The sequence below is a fragment of the Ptychodera flava genome, chromosome 17 (assembly GCF_041260155.1).
Source record: "Ptychodera flava strain L36383 chromosome 17, AS_Pfla_20210202, whole genome shotgun sequence".
NCBI classification, from domain to species: Eukaryota; Metazoa; Hemichordata; class Enteropneusta; family Ptychoderidae; genus Ptychodera; species Ptychodera flava.
This window is the reverse complement of record NC_091944.1, coordinates 12,313,178-12,330,676: the sequence shown is the minus strand read 5'-3', so window position 1 is coordinate 12,330,676 and position 17,499 is coordinate 12,313,178. Positions and strand designations below refer to the sequence as shown.

Here is a 17,499-nt window from a genome sequence, read left to right as displayed (position 1 = left end):
TATCACCCTTTCAACATCAAAAACACTTCTGTTTTTGAAAGAATATCACCACCTTTGAATATTGCAATTTTCGTCTTTTCACATTGAGTGTTTTACTAAATTATTACTGTTCAATTTGTTCTGCACAACTTGTCAAATGGCGTACTCATATCTGAGAGCATTGGCGTACTCTAGGGAAGTTTATTGACAGGTACTTGAGAACTTCTTCAAAGAATTGATTTCACGAAGACGTCAAGTTCGCTTCAACTACACAGCATTTATTTCTAGGTAGACAAAGTGATACATGTCATCGCCAAGATCGCCTTCTATCTTGCTACGAATGGGATAAAAATGACAAATATTAAGGGAGGCTACCCACGTTTCCCTTTATTACATTGTGCACGCAGACATTTTTAGCTTGAGGCTAATTCGATTTTATTAATTTCCGAAAAATTTGAAATTGACAATTTAATTAGGATATAATTTTTAAAAATATGCTCCAAAATTATCGATGACGTTTGAAATTAAGGAGCAAATTGAATAAGAAATCGATATTTGAAGGTGCTAGAAAGTGTACATTTTTCAAGGTCAAGTTATCCGCAACTGAGATGATCTCATCATGCCACCTGTCATACATGCATATTTTCTTTAACATTAAAAAATCAATACCCTTTCTTTTGCCAACACAGATGAAACTTATTCCCTTAGTTTCCTGTGTATGGCTATCAAAATATCTTTTTACAAAATTACAAAATTTCTATCTCCTCCGTAGAATTTGATCTTCTCATTATACAAACTGGGAAATACAAATAAACTGATCATCAAAACAATAGTGTCAGATTTTGAAATATGGACATGGCTTTTCTGTGTACACTAGTACAGAAGAAATGTGCTTCCGTTCAGTGAGTGATCTCAGTGGGTACAAATCAAGGAGAATCGTGGGTAACATCACTTCCTGTGAGCTAGTGCTGCATGGTGAACCAAAAACGAGCGATATTGTCAAAACACTGACAGGGAATTATTCATGATTTAAAATAGATTAAAACATTAAAATAAATCATCCAATTACATGTCTATACATCAAAACAGCTATTGAAGTGGTCACACGGCATGCACTTTTTTGCAAATCGACTTATAATTGAGATTCTAGTGTTTTGAAAAATAATATGAGTGTATCGTTAACTCACTTAGAAATACTTTTTAAACCAATGACAATAACAAATATAATCATGACTACTGGCTACAGCGTGGCATTCTACTTGTATTAACGTATGAAGCAAAACTAAAAGCAATACATCACTGACAGAAAGGTGAAACTGTAAGTTGAAAAACTGTAAGTTGAAACTGTTTGTTACTGTCCCTTTCTGTTTTTATCTTCTATGTTTGGATAAGGATGATAGAATGTTTCTTCAGACTTGTGCAGCTAATTAGAATTGTTGACGCGAGGAAGACAGCGATGAGAATGAGTTTTACTGCTGTACTAATCTTGCGTAATATTACGAAAAATCAAATTACGAATTCACCATGATAATGTAGGCATAAAAAGAAGCTACATTAAAAGACTTGGTACACTCTTAAACGTTTATATGGCGCAGGTATATGAAAGAGGCAATTGACCTCCTTTTATATGATTTTCAATATATCTAACAGTTATCAAGGTTATAGGGTTATATTATTGTGTCGACTTTATTATATAAAGTATTTCATAACTGAACACCCTTGAAATTCGATTTTACCAAATGACAGATAATCATGGGGCGCTTTTAAAGCATGACATTCCGGAAGGCAAAATAAGGTATTGTTTGCCATGGTCTACGGTTCTCTGGTTAAAAGAAATTTTCCACTTATATAATGTTTTGTTGGAAAGAACCAAATTGTGAAGGCTTGAACTTATTCACATCCTCAAAATTTAGATGTTCTGTACATATGTTAATCTAACCGGTTGACTGACAATGTACATGATGGTGATCAAATGTCACAAATTGCGGAGTCGCGCGATCGCAGAGAAAATGAAAATTGATGGCAATTTCTTTATTGAAAATCAGGACAAACCTATAATAAATGAAAGGAACCTTGGTGGCACTATATCTGAGACAAACACTGTTATTCAGATTTCACATTAAAATAGTGATTTACACAATTAATTTTTACTGTTGATGATCCGTCTCGAAAGATGCATTATCAGATATACACTTTCCAATTATTCATGTTTGACAGCCGCCTAAATGATAAGTTCGATTCTCTTTTTTACAGGGCACGACTTTTGTCGATAATGTGGTGCGCAGGAAAACCCAACGTCATTTCAATGTTTGGATAGAACATACCAGAGGTGTTACATTACTGATCAAATTGCTAATACTTCGAGCAGCGAGTGGAGTGCATGTTTGTAGTCACTAGGACACACTTATCTATCAAAAATACGGTTTTTTTTACACTTCTGAAAAAGTGCATGTTTTTAATCTTTAAATGTAGAGTATTAAAACATGCAATTTGACATATTAAAAACATGTATTAGACCAAAGGACATTACGGAAGTGTGACTGCATCCATTCGGTCTGTGCAACTCCACTGCTTATCCAAGTGAACAAAAACAGACTGGCTTCTGCCTGCTTTTTTCTGCCAAGACTAATGTCCTAGGTGCCTTCAGACGCTGCCGAGATATTAGCAACTAGACATCAATAATAAGTAATTTGACACCTGTGTTGCGTTTTCGATCCGAACACTTGAATGAGTTGGTTCTTCTATCTACAATATTAACTGCAAAAAACTTAGAGTGTCATACAAAAAAACAAGTCATTGTTAATGACATAGTCCCCTCTTAGTTAATGAACATGGAAACAATTGACGGAAATGATAGTGAAATGATATTGTCCGGAAAACGGCGGAGAAAATGCATTAATGCGTATGTGCAGTTGATGTCTGATGTATTAATGGATAAGTACTTAAACTGTAGAAATAGTTGGGTCTGCGATCAATGGTTACAATATGATTTTATGAAATCTGGGCGTTGGTTTGTGATAAAAATGAACGAAGACTTGGACGCACTGACATATGGACTCACACACGGACAAGACCAAATCTATATTATTCTCCGGACCTTGTTCATGGGGGCTAAAGACGTAACATTTTGGCGACTGTATAGCACAAGTGATCTGCCCTGCAATACAAAACACATTACGATCGTGCGTTTGTAAACTGTCCGTTCACTGCCCGGCTCATCTGAATGTTACGCTCATTTTTTTTCATATTCTGAAAGTGAGAAAGTGAAATTCCAATTTTAGAACGAATTAGAAATATAATAAATGTTTCAGAGCAAGTACTTAATCATTACATTTATTCTCCATCAGAATGCAATCAAGACATTTGCCAGCCCTTGGTTCTATAGTTTTGCCAAAATGACTGACAATTTAACTCCGTGAAAGCGTAATCAGTATGCTGAGACTTTTCCATAATATCTTTCCATACAATGCGGGAGTTTCACAGACACTTATCACCCATATAGTCAATTTGGTCAATACATTTAAATGCATTTTCAAATTTCAAATGATACTTTAGCACGAATATCTGGTCCAAGCACGAAAGATTAGTAACAATCACTCATTCGAAGACTGTGTGATGTTATGGCACTCAGGACACTTAGTTTTACTATGGCAACTATGTTATTTTACGAACCTTTCAAAAATTTCAGTTCCAGTCATTCACTCTTTCATGAACCCCATCCTGAGAAGAAGTTTTTCAATTTCACGGCCCTGAAATTACACATTAATTACACACAATAAAAATTCATACCAGAAATATAACACTTGCATGTACATCGAGAAAGAAGCAAAGCTCACTTTTCCTATAGACTATAAAGATAGTTCATTTGTGCGAGTAGTGCATTCAAATAATTTCTTGATTATACTACACCATTCTTTTTCGCAATAAAAAACTTCTGACATGGATTATTAAATCTATGAGTCATTACAACATACGCAAAAATTAACGCTACATTTTCATTTATGAGCTACAAGGATACTCACTCACCTGATTTGGGTTTCGTTCATTAAGTCGTTGCTGAGCCATCTCAATCAAAATTAAATTACCAGATAAATGAATTAAAATACATTGCAGCACGGGTATACAAACCAATGAGTCAAGAAAAATTACAATTAAAACGTTATTTTACATTTTTTCTCTTTTTTGTCACACTTTAACGTTAAGTGACTCAGCAAAATCTTAATAAGCGGAACCCAAATTATATCAGGGGGCCTTTTTGCATATTTATGAAATAAAATGTTCGTTGTTCTATGCAGGAAACAAAATAAATTGAGTCTCATCAGAAATTGGAGTGTGTGCGGCTTAACATTTAGTACTCTTTCTTTCTAATCAAGATGATACGAACACAGGAATGCTTAACTATGAGGTTATATTTCCGTTTGAATTTTCCCATTCTATTCTGTGCACGAGTTGCGGTCTTCATTTGTTTCTCTAAACAGGCAAGATACACTAGGCTTGTGTACCTGGTACACACTATAGAAATTTAAGCATATGACACTTAGTTGAATGTGCCTTAAAATATTTTAGAAGAGATGATTGACTAGTAGCTATTTGTGAAAATGAAACGAACTACAAAATTGTCATTGTCAGTTTATTTGCTATTCTGGAATAAAGCTAATATCAAGATATTATCATTGAGAGAACATGACACTGAAGACACACTGTGGTAAATGGAGTAAATTTTACACTTAATTACTGAACTCAGAACTGCAATTATTTTACAAACCAGACAAGATGTTTAGTTTCACGATTGATGCAGAGTACTTCGACAGTACAAAGAGACAAGATCAAACCAGTCTAACTTATTAGGGATTTACAAATTAGACAGTTTCACCGTTCTGCTTACCTTTTTGACCAACCGGTACTAAGCTTTACTTCAATTTCAGACATTTGCTCCTCTTTAACTTTCAATTCGGCCTTCAATTCCTTGATACTCTGTTGTAGCTGAATATATCAAAGCGAGAAACGAACAAAACTGTTGGCAAATGTGTTTAGCTCATAGATTGATGCTTTATATCTTTAAATTTAAATGGACGCTGATATACGATAAGACAGATGCGTGGTAATACATGATCCGTGAGCAAATACACCAGCTGAATTATCAATATTTGCTAAATAGAACATATCTCTATAGATAAATAGAGATATTAGGTTTATTATTTTAAACTATCTCACCTCCTTTTTTTCGCCTTCCATGTTAGATTTCTCCTCCTCACTCAATTGTATACTAGGATCTGCGTGATAGAAGATGAACGTATTTAATTATAAAAATGAATTGAAAGTAAAGGTGTGGAAACAGCCTTATTGATTATTTGCTAACCAGTGGCGTTGCTGAAGTTTAGAGGCAGTTTAAGGTTACGCAATCTTTGATGTGTAGTTCTTTGCAAAATCCTTTACGACACATAAGATATTTCGAGTGAACTGTATTATTGGAGCAGAGGTGAGATTGAGATTAATAGTGCCTCCTAAACAATAATGAAACAACATTTTACGAAACCGAAAGTGATATCAAGGAGAAAATGCTTCGAAATTGGCAATTGAAACTTTCACGATCATTTGAACAGAGAGGTTGTGCAGCACTTCAATACAGGTTCTTCTCCCGCATAGGGTCCATTTACGGTAATATTTTCGGATAAGAAGACCTCTAAAATTAGATTGAAAATTGAGTTTTCTTCATGAAAATGTCTTAATGGCATCGTTATCAGAAATGAATGGTTTGGTCTCTGTGTTTATTTAGAGGCAACATAGTCATGAGTCAGATAAGGTGGCATTAACTCCCCCCCCCAGTTTTACATGTGTAAGCTATGACATCAAAGGAACAAGATCTCAATGAGTATGATATTGGTACGGAAGAAAGGCATTGAAGTTAATGAACATACGATTATATGATTAATGTAGAATTTCTCTGATGACATCAGTTATCAAAAGATACTTCGAGATCTAGCAGCTTACATATTCTGCTTCTTCTTGTGTCTTACCTGTCACTGTTACATTGGGTTATCTCATTTTCTGCCCTCCAGAACGAGGCAAAAATTTACATAACATGGCGAAAACCTCCCTGAGATCCCAATATTTAATAACTTTTCATATGCCTCAGTGTTTGTAAACACAGCGTTTTTATTTACCGTAAAATATCGTTCTACTTTTATCGCCTAGACGATACTAGATAATACTATCGATTGTATCCGATACTTTCGGATATTTTTTATTTTTGAAACCGGACATTGTCGGGATCGAGCTGAGGATTTAAAAAATATCGATACTTTCTAATTTTTAACTGAGCGATACATATCCGATATTGTTTGTGCAATGTCGCCCCTTCGTGATCAGGAGATGGCAGATGAGTCAGGTTTGAGTCAGGTAATTTTCCTCAGCCGTCTTTCATACAAGTACAGAGACCAGGATTGTTTTTTTTTGCTGCGAGTGATCTTGATGAGAGCACAGATACAGGCAGTCCTTCCACAGCTAGCTATCAAGAACATGTGGGCAGTGACATGGGTCATTCTGATGTTACAGAGGTCATTCACTTTGACATCAATTCTGCATAAAGGTCAATGATCGGATTCAGATTTGTGAACGATGTGCGATAGCGATATGGACTGTGAGAAATCAAACAAGTAAATAATTGTTCTGGTGTTTATGGTCTTGGCAGTTGATATACGTCATTACTAGGGAGGGACAATAATGATGAGATTTCGATTGAATAATACAGATTGCATATAGTTGGTGGCTTTACAAACATAAGCGCTAGAAAGGAGAAGGACAACACCTTTAGAGAAGGGACTTGACTTAGGAAAAGGGACAACACCTGGAAATATGTAGCATCTTTGTATAAGAAATAGGCGGTGTTATCTTTGAAGGCTTTAAGCTGCCACTCTGTTTCTCTATCCCAAAGTCCTCTCGCACAGCTATTCCCCGAAGGAAGACGGTGGGCCGTAATACTGGTACTTATGCAGAAATTTCTATGGCTGATACTGACATGTCAGGGACTTGTCTGGGAAATGGCACGGCATTATCGACACCAGGCTGTACAAAAGATAATGGCAGTCATAGTTAACTTCAGTTTTTTAACAGGTTGACGATCATGCAGTTTTGGTGCTCCTCATTTGTCCATTGAAGGGTGATTGCACAAAAAGGGACAGGTTTAAAAAAAGGTTGCCTAAAGTGTACAAGTACATTAAATCTGCAGACAGGAATTTTATGTTCCTAAAACGATTTTGAGGAGTTTGCCAGTGTAGAAAGTTTGTCAACACTAAATTTGCAGCTGATAGGACATATTTTCAGCCAAGAATATAAGAAGTTTTACCCATAAGGGTAATCTAATCTTGCACATGTACTAACTTTTGTTCAAACTGCAGTTTTTTTCAGGCTCTAATATATCTGTCATATGTGATTGGAATGTTTGCAATTTCTCTTACATGTACTTCTTCAGGAGAGCGACTTTTGCAAACCATTGCTTTGTCAGTTCTGACAGAAGGGAATTATTTCTTGATCAGATGGATTTTTATATACGTTAACTTCCTGTTGTGTTGATAAACTTCTCTATGCAGAAGTCGCTGATATATTTAACAAGGAAAGTCAAAGTAGCTAAGATATTAGGGAAATGGGTTCTCTTTCTAAATCATGCCAGGTAGTTACCAAACCATCTTCATTTCAGCTCAAGTTGCGGCCTCCTAAATTTGAAAGATCAACCACAAAAAATACTGTTTATGGTACACCTCGTAATTTAAGGGTAACAGGGATAGGGGCTCCAGACCACAAGTGCCGCCCTTTCCACATTAGCCAGGAGATAGAACAATGATAGCTTTCCAAGGGCTCAGTGTGTACATCTAGCACAATTAAGTACATTCAAGTTCCTTTTGGAGGTTCCAGTAGGGGAGATTACCTCTTTTAGTGAACACTGGGCCAAGTTATCACTGGAATGTCTTTAGATTCCACCACAATGAAGTAAGGTACCAAATGTGCACCTTTCCAAGGATTTCGAGAAGAGAAATGCAGTCCTTCAGGAAATAGAGCACTTTCTCTTATAGAGTGCTATAGAGCCTGTTCAAAGCTTTTACAGCTCAATCCTTTCCAATTCAAAAGAGATCAGACGACTGGAGACCAATTTAAAACTTCGTCAATGAAAACGTTTTCTCGCAAAGCAGCACTTCAAAATGGAAACTACCTTTAGTTTTATGTGATCTATCAAAAAGCGATTATGCAGTTTCAATCGATCTGACAGACATTTATCAATGTATGCTTATTCATACAGACTGTAGATATTTTCTCATGTTGGCTGTGCAGAGCATTGTGTTCTAGTTCTGGACACTCCCTTTCTGTCAGTCTTCTGCCACTGTGTGTTTACCAAGGTCATAGGAGCTTTGGATGTCTTCCTTTCAAGGCAACAAATACATGGCCACATGTATCTGCACGATTAGCTAGCCAGGCAGACACAGATCGGTTATTGCATCAGGATACAAAACGAATTTTAAGAACAGCTGTCGGTCTTGGCTTTTAAACGAAAAGAAGCCAGAACTTTGCCCCAGTCAGAGCATCAAATCAATAAATAGGGGCGAAAGTAAATTTGGATGACTGAATTTCTCCTCCATTTGCTAAGCATTTTCAAGCTATTTGTGATATGGTAGGTCACCTCTTGCCAAGCAGTTTTCAGACAACACGGCATATTCTTTGCCTCCTTGGCCTTATGGCATCTTGCCATTCAGCTCATTCCCTTGGCAAGGTTGAACATGAGGCCGTTTCAACTTTTCCCTCTGTCTCACGTCGGAATCGTCTCATGATCCTATAAGGTTAAACCCTTTGTTAGTGCTTGGTTGATGAAGATAATATTGTTTTCAATGGAGTTTCATTGTCTCTTGAGCCCAGAGACTACAATAATTACAGATGCTTCGATACAAGATTGAGGAGCTCGTATTGGAAATTTAATCATTTCAGGAGTTTGGTATGTAGCCCAGAAACAACAGTACATAAACTCTCTCGAGCGTCAGGAGTATGGAAAAGTTTGAAAGTCTTCGTCCCATATATCTTCGGGAAACTGGTTCTTGTAGGATCAGACAATGCATGCGTAGTTTCTCATTGAACAGACAAGGGAACCCCGTCCCCATCTCTCTGCATCCCTAGTTGGCATCTAATGAATTGGTTTATTGTCAGAAAAATCAGGATCATGGCAGCTAACATACCAAGCAGGTGCAATTTGAAAGCAGATGCTTTGTCAAGAAGACGGCATATCCCAACAGGGTGGACATTAAAGCTTCAGGTGGTGTTTTCACTTTTCGAGGTCTTGAACATGCCCCTAATAGATCTGTTTGCAACAGCGCTCAATGGCCATCTTGGGGTGTATTGTTCTCTGGTTCCAAACCAAAGAGTAGAGGTAGTGAATGCTTCCAAAACCCCGGAAACATGTTTGCATACCCCTTCCTCCACTCTCTCTGATTCTCAGACTTCTATACAAGAGGAGTGTGTTGTCATTCTGATAGCACCGAATAGTCCAAGACAACGGTGGTTTCCTCGATTGCTGGAGCTGCTAATAGAAATTCCAATAAAGCTACCAGAGACCCCAGACATTTTGAACCAGCCATTGTCAGTCTTTCTTCACCCAGATGCATCAGTCATCCAGGTGACTGCTTGGAATCTGTCAAGAAGCGCTTTTGCTCAGAGGGATTTCAGCGAGAGCTGTAAAATATGCAGCGAGCAGCAAACTCACGTCGATCATTAACCATTAAATCATATAATTACAGGTTCAGAGTATTCAGTGGCTGGTGAAAAGGACATGATGTGAATTCCAAACATCCACCACAAGATCTACATTCTGTGGCTGTCAGTTAGTTTTTCTCTTTGATACCGGAAGTCTAAAACACCAAACTATTTCAACGTATCGTTTAGCGCTGTCTCCTGACTTATGGTGAATGTAATGTGAGTCAGCATCCACTTTTGGATAGTCAGATTAAAGGATATTTTTGTTAAGCGTTCTCCTCAGAGGAGACTTTGGCCAGCTTGGAGTCTTCCATTGGTATAGGATTCACTACTAAGTCCTATCATTGAATCTGAATTGAAATATTTAACCCTGAGAAACTTTGCTTCTGTGGCATCTGTACGTAGATGTAGTGATGTTCATTCTTTGTCTATTAACAGTGTTTATCTCATATAGGAGCCAACAGGCCTGGTGTTAGATTGTTGCCTAAGGCAGGTTTTCTTTCGAAGAATGAATCTGCATCTCATGTCGGTACAAATATATTCATTCCTAGTTTTGATAATATGTCTATTTATCCAAAGGAAAAACTGATTTGTCCTTGTAGGGCTCTTTGCTGCTGTACTAAGGCAAGCTGGACAACTTCATGGTTATACGGACGAATTCTGCATCAAGGTATCCGCTTGTCAAAATGGACCAGCGTCCCAGGATATTATTTCTATATTATTTAGAGTTACAATGTCCTTGATTCTTAAAATGGCCGACCTAGACATCTACTTTCAATCAGAGCACATGGTAGGCGAGCACTTGCTGTCTTGTGGGCTTTGTTTTGGGCTTAAACAAATACCTTTGTTAACTTTTACCTCAAGGATGTGCCTATGGAAGCTAGTTTTGCTTTTTGACGTTTTTGAGGTGTGGTTCTACCTAGGTAGAGGGAATTTGTTGTGGTGTACCCTACTCAATATTATCTTTGGATTCTGTGTAAACCTAAATGTAACCGTGACAGGTAAGTAGAAGGATGAAGCAGAATGAAAATTTTCCCCGGGAAACATCTTTCTGCGAGAATCTCAATTGCCTGTCACTCCTCCCTCTTCCCCATCGAGTTTTGATAGTCTATTAGGGAGGTTGGGAACTGATAGGAAGCAAATAAGCAAGCCCAAATGTAACAGTGACAGATAAGTGGGCACATTTTCTCAAAGAAAGATGTTTCGGGTGGAAGGGGACTTGCAATGAAACTCAGAAACGAACTAGGTGTCAAATTTTCTAGTGATGTTATATATCATGTCAATTTCTGGACTTTACTGCATTACGTTTTAAAGTGTATCTGGTCGACATCCTAAATGCACCAATGATTCTTCAAAACCGTACCAAACACGAATCTTTTTTAGTATTCCAGAGAAGATACGTGGAAACCGATTTTTTATGTCTTATATGGTCCATCATTACACCATCATCTGTATTCATTATTTGAAGGAATAAAAATGATCTCAATATTCTGCAGATTTGACCGGCTGTTAAGTTTGTATAACATTTGAATTGTAATAAACTGAGAAATGATGAAGTTCCTAATATATATATATATATATATATATATATATATATATATATATATATATATATATATATATCGTAGGAATTTCTCGTATATATATATTTGTAAATCGGAAAATGTTCCTAGCCAAGACGTTTTGCCCTGTCTTGGCTGGACCTCCTCAGTAGGCCCTGTCACTTTCATAGCATTCCTGTCCTGTATATGATCCAAGTAGATCAATACCTCTTGGATCACACGACAGGACAGGAATTCTATGAACTGCTAAGCTAAGACTTGTCAAAAGGTCTTAGCAGGGAACATTTTCCGATTTCTGTAACAATCCAATGAACTGCCTGGTATATATCTTACCATATAATGTTGGACTTTGAGTCACGTAGTGGAATTGTGAGAGAACAAGTGATTTAACATCTGGTAGTGAGCGCTGTATCGCCTCCTTTGTCGCAAACTCCTCTCTAGCTTGACATCTAAGAAACAGTATGGCATCAATTATGGCATCGTTGTTTTCTGGTATTTCGCTACTGATGATAGACATACTGTCGCCACGCAAGCGTAGCCCCAACCGTGCTGTAATTATTAAAAGGATTTGTCAAAAATAACTGCCCCAAACAGATATATGTTTATGCATGTTAAGGTACTACCCTTCGTATGTTGTCAGAGACATCATATTCTTCCCAAGGTTATAGATTTTTTCCTTTTCATTTCAGATGTTTTCGACTCTGTTAATGTATACCGTACCGAAAACTTACAGCATAGTTTGTTGCAGGTAATTCTACGAATAAAGAAATGTTCAGTTGTGGCAGATACCATCATTCGCAGACGTAGTATGTTTACGGTGCGACTGGAAATTATATTAGTACACAATTTTGGTACGATAAAAGGTAACCATGTGAACAGTTCTTACCTAATTTACTTTTGAGCATCCTTTCTACTGTTCGCCGATTAGCAGTGTCATTTGCAAACTTAAAACACTCTATGGTAATACAGGAGAAAACCAGCCGATCTATGGTCGACGGGTATCGCTCACATTTACACCATCCCTTGTCGTTTGTGTCGGGGATCTTCCCGGTCGTCAACTTGTCAGCTCTCCTTCCATAGTTTGCGCACTGCTGAAGTCAACCTTTGGGCGATCACGATAAAATATTTTAAGGCAAGGTTTACCGGGGTTGTCAGAGTAGGATTCTTTAACATGACTGTAAGAGTAAGATTCTAATCCTTGACAGGTTTTACATGTCCCTTGTTTCGGTCCAACTAAAAATGGACTGCCATTTAAATATGCCACCATTTCGTCTCTATCGGATTTCGGAGTCAACAACAGAATGTCCATCTCAGTTCCTGTGATGATTGGCGGTAGGGGAACTGTCTTCAGATATTCTTCTATTCTTGCGATCTGCTTTTTATTAAATTTTTGATAAATCGAAAATATAGTGTGTCTCTTTGCGACTTGATGCGCCAAAGGGTCATTATACTCCCAAACTTGGCCCCATCGTTCAGCTAATAGACCATCACAATCCTTTGAATTCTCATCTCCATATATAACAATCAAAACTGACCCTAGTAGACAAACGTAACATTCAATTATTAGGTATTTATCAATATATCACCAAAGTCTATTATTACCACTTTAAACTGGGAATGCATATTCATTGGTCTTTCAGGGTTACCGAAGAAATTTTAGCTCAGGCATAATGGCTGTAGCCTTGACTCCGTAGGCTGTAGTTCAGGATGGCATTTTTTGAAGTTATGATTTGCAACGATAGCTGATGATGGAAATCTTGAAATTCACTTGATGTCTAGTCAACGAAAGATCAACGAGCGTAAGTTTATAAGAACAGTGCCGAATGCGTCAAGTTATCTAAGTACATTTGGCCTATCTTTGCAGAAAATCTTTGCCGAAATAAAGTGAAAGAGTTACCACAATAGGATTCATCATCTCATCAAACACTGTCTGCATTGCCGGGGCGCCTGAATTTGATCTGACCGATCTTATTCAAACTTGGTAATAAGACATAATAATATCGTTTCCATCTGCAAGTAAACTGTTGCTGTGATACGATTTTGAGGGGTCATATTTTTGCTTAATTTAGACGGACAATCATTACATTTCATACCTTTAACTTCGGCGATTCATCTTCCTTATCACAAAGGAAAACTATCTGTGGATTGTTCAATTTTACTTACTAGCATTTCCGACTGACAACTTGTACAAAGTACGATATGCAATATCTCGCTATTGATTGGTTGTTTCATGGCCGTATTAAGAACAAGTCTACATGTATGAGTGTATTTACCTTTTGGAGATGTTTTAGAATACAGCGTTTTCAAGTCATCCCAGTGATCAACATTACCGTCCCGACGCACAGGTGTGATCACAGTCCTCGTCTGCACGGAATCGATCACAATGACTATAGTTACTCTAGAGTAGTCTTCTAGCTTGTAACTGTCAATGTATGGTTTGACATCGATAAGCTTATTCTCCATGTTTTCACACACGTCTTGCAATAACTGTAGGACTTTCGATGACGCCTTTTGAAAGCTTTGAAGCTTTGAATAAATAAATACCCCCTGTTTTGGTGGGATTTGATTTGACGACCGGACTACAAAACAAGGAAACAAATAAACATTTAAATAATTGCACAGCTATACAGTAATATAAGGTTATTCCCAAAATACCGGGATTTATGTCCGAGTACATCGTGCAGCGGAGGTATCGTCCGAGACGCGACAATACCTAAGCGTACGATGTACGGGGACATAAATCCCGGTATTTTGGGAATAACCTTATCATTATACACCTTTTTAGCCCAGTGCGTCCGCTGAGCGCACAGCACGAAAGTTCACGTCGCGCTGCGTAGAGCACTTGATAGAAATTGTACGCCAGCAGCGTAATTTCCCTCGAATTCACAGGTTTAGGACTGACCATTATTTAATTTGTGAAGTGCTGAATATATTTCTGTAAAAATTGAAAAAATTTCTCTTCTTTTTCCCTGCGTTGACGTAAAGGTGTTTTGGGGTCAAAGGTCAAATAGCGTCCAATAACACCTATAAGTTAAGTTATTGTACTCCGCGTTAAAGTTATTGGACTCCGCGTCTTCTGATACCGAAATTTAATGTAACAGTAACTAACGTATTGTTATAGTATTGGGAGTAAATACTTATTTGAATCAGGGACGCGATATTTTACAGTAAATTAATTTGTCATTGGATACAATGTTTATAAACAATTTCAGGAGCTATATGTTCGGGAAAATGTTGTGAAGACATAACGTATACTAATATTCCATATGTGCCAAAGTTAATTTGCAACGGAATGTGTGCGTAAGGTGTGCCGTATGTGATTTATCATTTTGACCAATTTATATGTTTAAATTTATTTATTTAGTCAGTTTTAAGAAATATTAAAATGTTTAAACATATAATTCAAATTCGATAATTTTTTTTTGTTTATAATCCACATACTGTTTAATTATATACAAATATAGAAAAATATACATTCACCCATAAAAAATCAAATAATGCAAGGACTTTATTTGTCAAAATAGGTCCGCTTGTAACATAAGTGAACTATTCGAGCACGCTTGCATATATGTAGCATAACTTAGTAGAACGCACTTGTTTGCAAATAATTGGCAATTAAGGTTCCAAGACAAGAAATTGACCTTTTTAAGCTAACAATTCTCTAGTGCTTGATAAGCTAAGAACCCCCGTTAATTATATTTTCGAAAAGCCTAGATATAGGGGAACATTTCGGTTACCATAGTGTCACCATTGTTTACATAACTATCATGTGACAGGTAATTTGCATAACCTTTCAAAAATCGGTTTTCCCTATGTTTTGTTTCAATGCTTTGAGATATGTGGCTGAAATTTGTGTGAGTGCAAGCTGTTCTAAGGATCTTCCAAAGTGTGTCTCAGAATTTTTTTAAACCTTCTTAAACAATTTTTATGCCAGAAAAACTTCCAGAGCGGTGAATTTAACCCTAGTTGATTTCTTTAAAATTGTGCTAAAAAAAAAACTAAGCAAGATATAAAAAATCTGAGACACGCTTTTAAAGAGCGTTGTGACAGCTTGTATTCAAGCAAGTTTGAGTCAGATATTTTGAAGTATTGAGACAAAACATAGGGAAAACCGATTTTTGAAAGGTTATGCAAATTACCTGTCACGTGATAGTTATGTAAACAATGGTGACACTGTGGTTACCAAAATGTTTCCCTATATCTAGGCTTTCAGAAAATATATAATTTACGGGGGTTCTGAGCTTATTAACCACCAGAGAATTATTAGATTAAAGAGGTCAATTTCTTGTCTTGGAACCTTAAGTGTTTTGTTAATATGTAAGTTGTGTTATCGTCGATTAATTACATTCGGTGTTTTAAATACTGGAGCTTGCTGTGTATTCTCTTCACAGCAAGCCCTCGTGCGAATACTCCGACTACGTCGCGCTTGCACTCTCTCGCCATGGGGTCTGTCCTTATATTTTTCATGAAATACTGCACACTGACAGTAAAGAAGTTTTCTCGTTTGTAAAGGTCTATAAGAATAGTTGTGTATCACTATTCATCATTTAATTATTCAAATTAAAAATTAAATAACCGATTTACTGAAACGAGAAATATTCATCGGGTTGACATAAGCAACACATAGAAAAAATCACTTTAAACCTACACAGCGCAGCTGACATGTTCAGAAATAGCCTATTCGACACACCCCCATATCACACGCGAGATGTATGAGGTACGCACGTAGTTCAAAGATGGCGATAGCACATAATACTGTGTTTTTAATCGAGTTCTAACTCACAACATACGGCATCAGTCACCTACGACACCGAGTCACCTGACATAAATACATCAAAATACATCACATTCTGACAGTCCCACCATACTTACATATCACACTTGAAACATTGACACGAGATGTACACATTTACACATGACACATCTACAAATTTGAATACCCAGCACACTATGACGTGTCGACCTGATGCATACATATCGAAAATGACATAAAAATGCATACATCATCTAATACAACATAAAGTGCATTGTCTTTTGACACTTTGTGTTATTCGTTCTGTGGTCATATGACAGAATAACTCAGCTATTCTACCAAACTGCATTGCAGTAACCATACTCGGCAGTTTTTGTTTTGGTAAGAAATCGCATCTGACATAGTATATGCTGATCGAGATTTATAAATTCAGGACGAAATCCTTTCATTTGAAAAAGTCACCTGTGCATTAAATCAAAGCGTTACAAAGTTCAATTAGGTTGAATTGATTAATTTTCTCTTTTCGTGACATTCGCGATCAAAAGGGTGCGTAAATAAGGACTGTTTTCCGATTCCCTCGCCACTTTGAGTGTTCCTACAAAGACACAGTAAGCATACACCAAAATAATTTATGCTATTGTGTTAACATTTATCCTGTAAGATTACTGGCAGCGATTTCGAATGCATAACCGATCAATACAAGTCCTTGTTCTCTCTCCAGTGACACACATGTTACTGAACAAATAAGTTTAATTCTTAAACCGTGATTCGGAAATATGATACAATTGCACTGCACATGCCTCGCCAGAGGGAACAAGCACAATAACGTTTTTGTTCATGCACCTCCGCCCCCCCCCCCCCCATTTCTCTTCCAGCTCCCTGTTAATTGTGCAATGCAGTCATTTCCCTTATAAAATTATTCACGTAATGTTTGAAGTTCAAAGTCCATTGTCACCCGTGACCACATAAGCCGTGACCTTGTAACTCTACCAAATCGAAAGTGAAAGAAAACAGAGCAGCTAGAATTTAATCTACATAAAACTATAGCAGATATACCTATTTACTGTGTGCGTGTTTATACTATCTTCCACCTGAAGAATGAATGGTTGTACATTCACGAATAACAAGGAATATGTTTATTCAATCTTAAATCTTCTTAAAAACTTATCACCCGGTAGACACTGGTGCGAAGTGCTGATTAAAACCTGCACAGGTCGACGTCATACTCTACCCAGCATACACAGAGTCTATCATGTCGAGAGCAATACACACTATGGGATTTCACTTCCTGATACAATGGCGGATATACAGTAACAAAATGTCGACCACAAACACAGACCGATCAGTTTTCAACGACGAAATCGTTACGTGACCCATGTTGAAGTAAGAAGCAACTTACCTGGTACGTTGGTCGCCATTGCTCGTTGTTTTCGAATGAAAAGGTTGTATGCTTGAAATTGGGATACTGAAGAC

At 37.2% G+C, this 17,499-nt stretch overlaps 1 protein-coding gene across 2 annotated transcripts; it reads right to left on the bottom strand.

Moving 5' to 3' along the window:
* Positions 1 to 236: 236 nt before the first annotated feature.
* LOC139115454 (uncharacterized) lies at positions 237 to 17,499 on the bottom strand. Of its 2 annotated transcripts, none has more exons than XR_011548129.1 (8): positions 17,426 to 17,493; positions 13,547 to 13,852; positions 12,160 to 12,809; positions 11,607 to 11,822; positions 5,194 to 5,252; positions 4,865 to 4,962; positions 3,652 to 3,728; positions 237 to 3,228 (listed from the first exon to the last, which is right to left on the bottom strand). XR_011548129.1 is itself a non-coding variant. In XM_070677564.1 (8 exons), the coding sequence occupies exons 3-7, from the start codon at positions 12,176 to 12,178 to the stop codon at positions 3,686 to 3,688; spliced, it is 435 nt and encodes a 144-aa protein (XP_070533665.1). In that variant the 5' UTR covers positions 12,179 to 12,809; positions 13,547 to 13,852; positions 17,426 to 17,499; the 3' UTR covers positions 237 to 3,228; positions 3,652 to 3,685. The 2 variants fall into 2 exon arrangements, 1 of the variants encoding a protein (XP_070533665.1); XM_070677564.1 differs by having other exon boundaries at positions 17,426 to 17,499.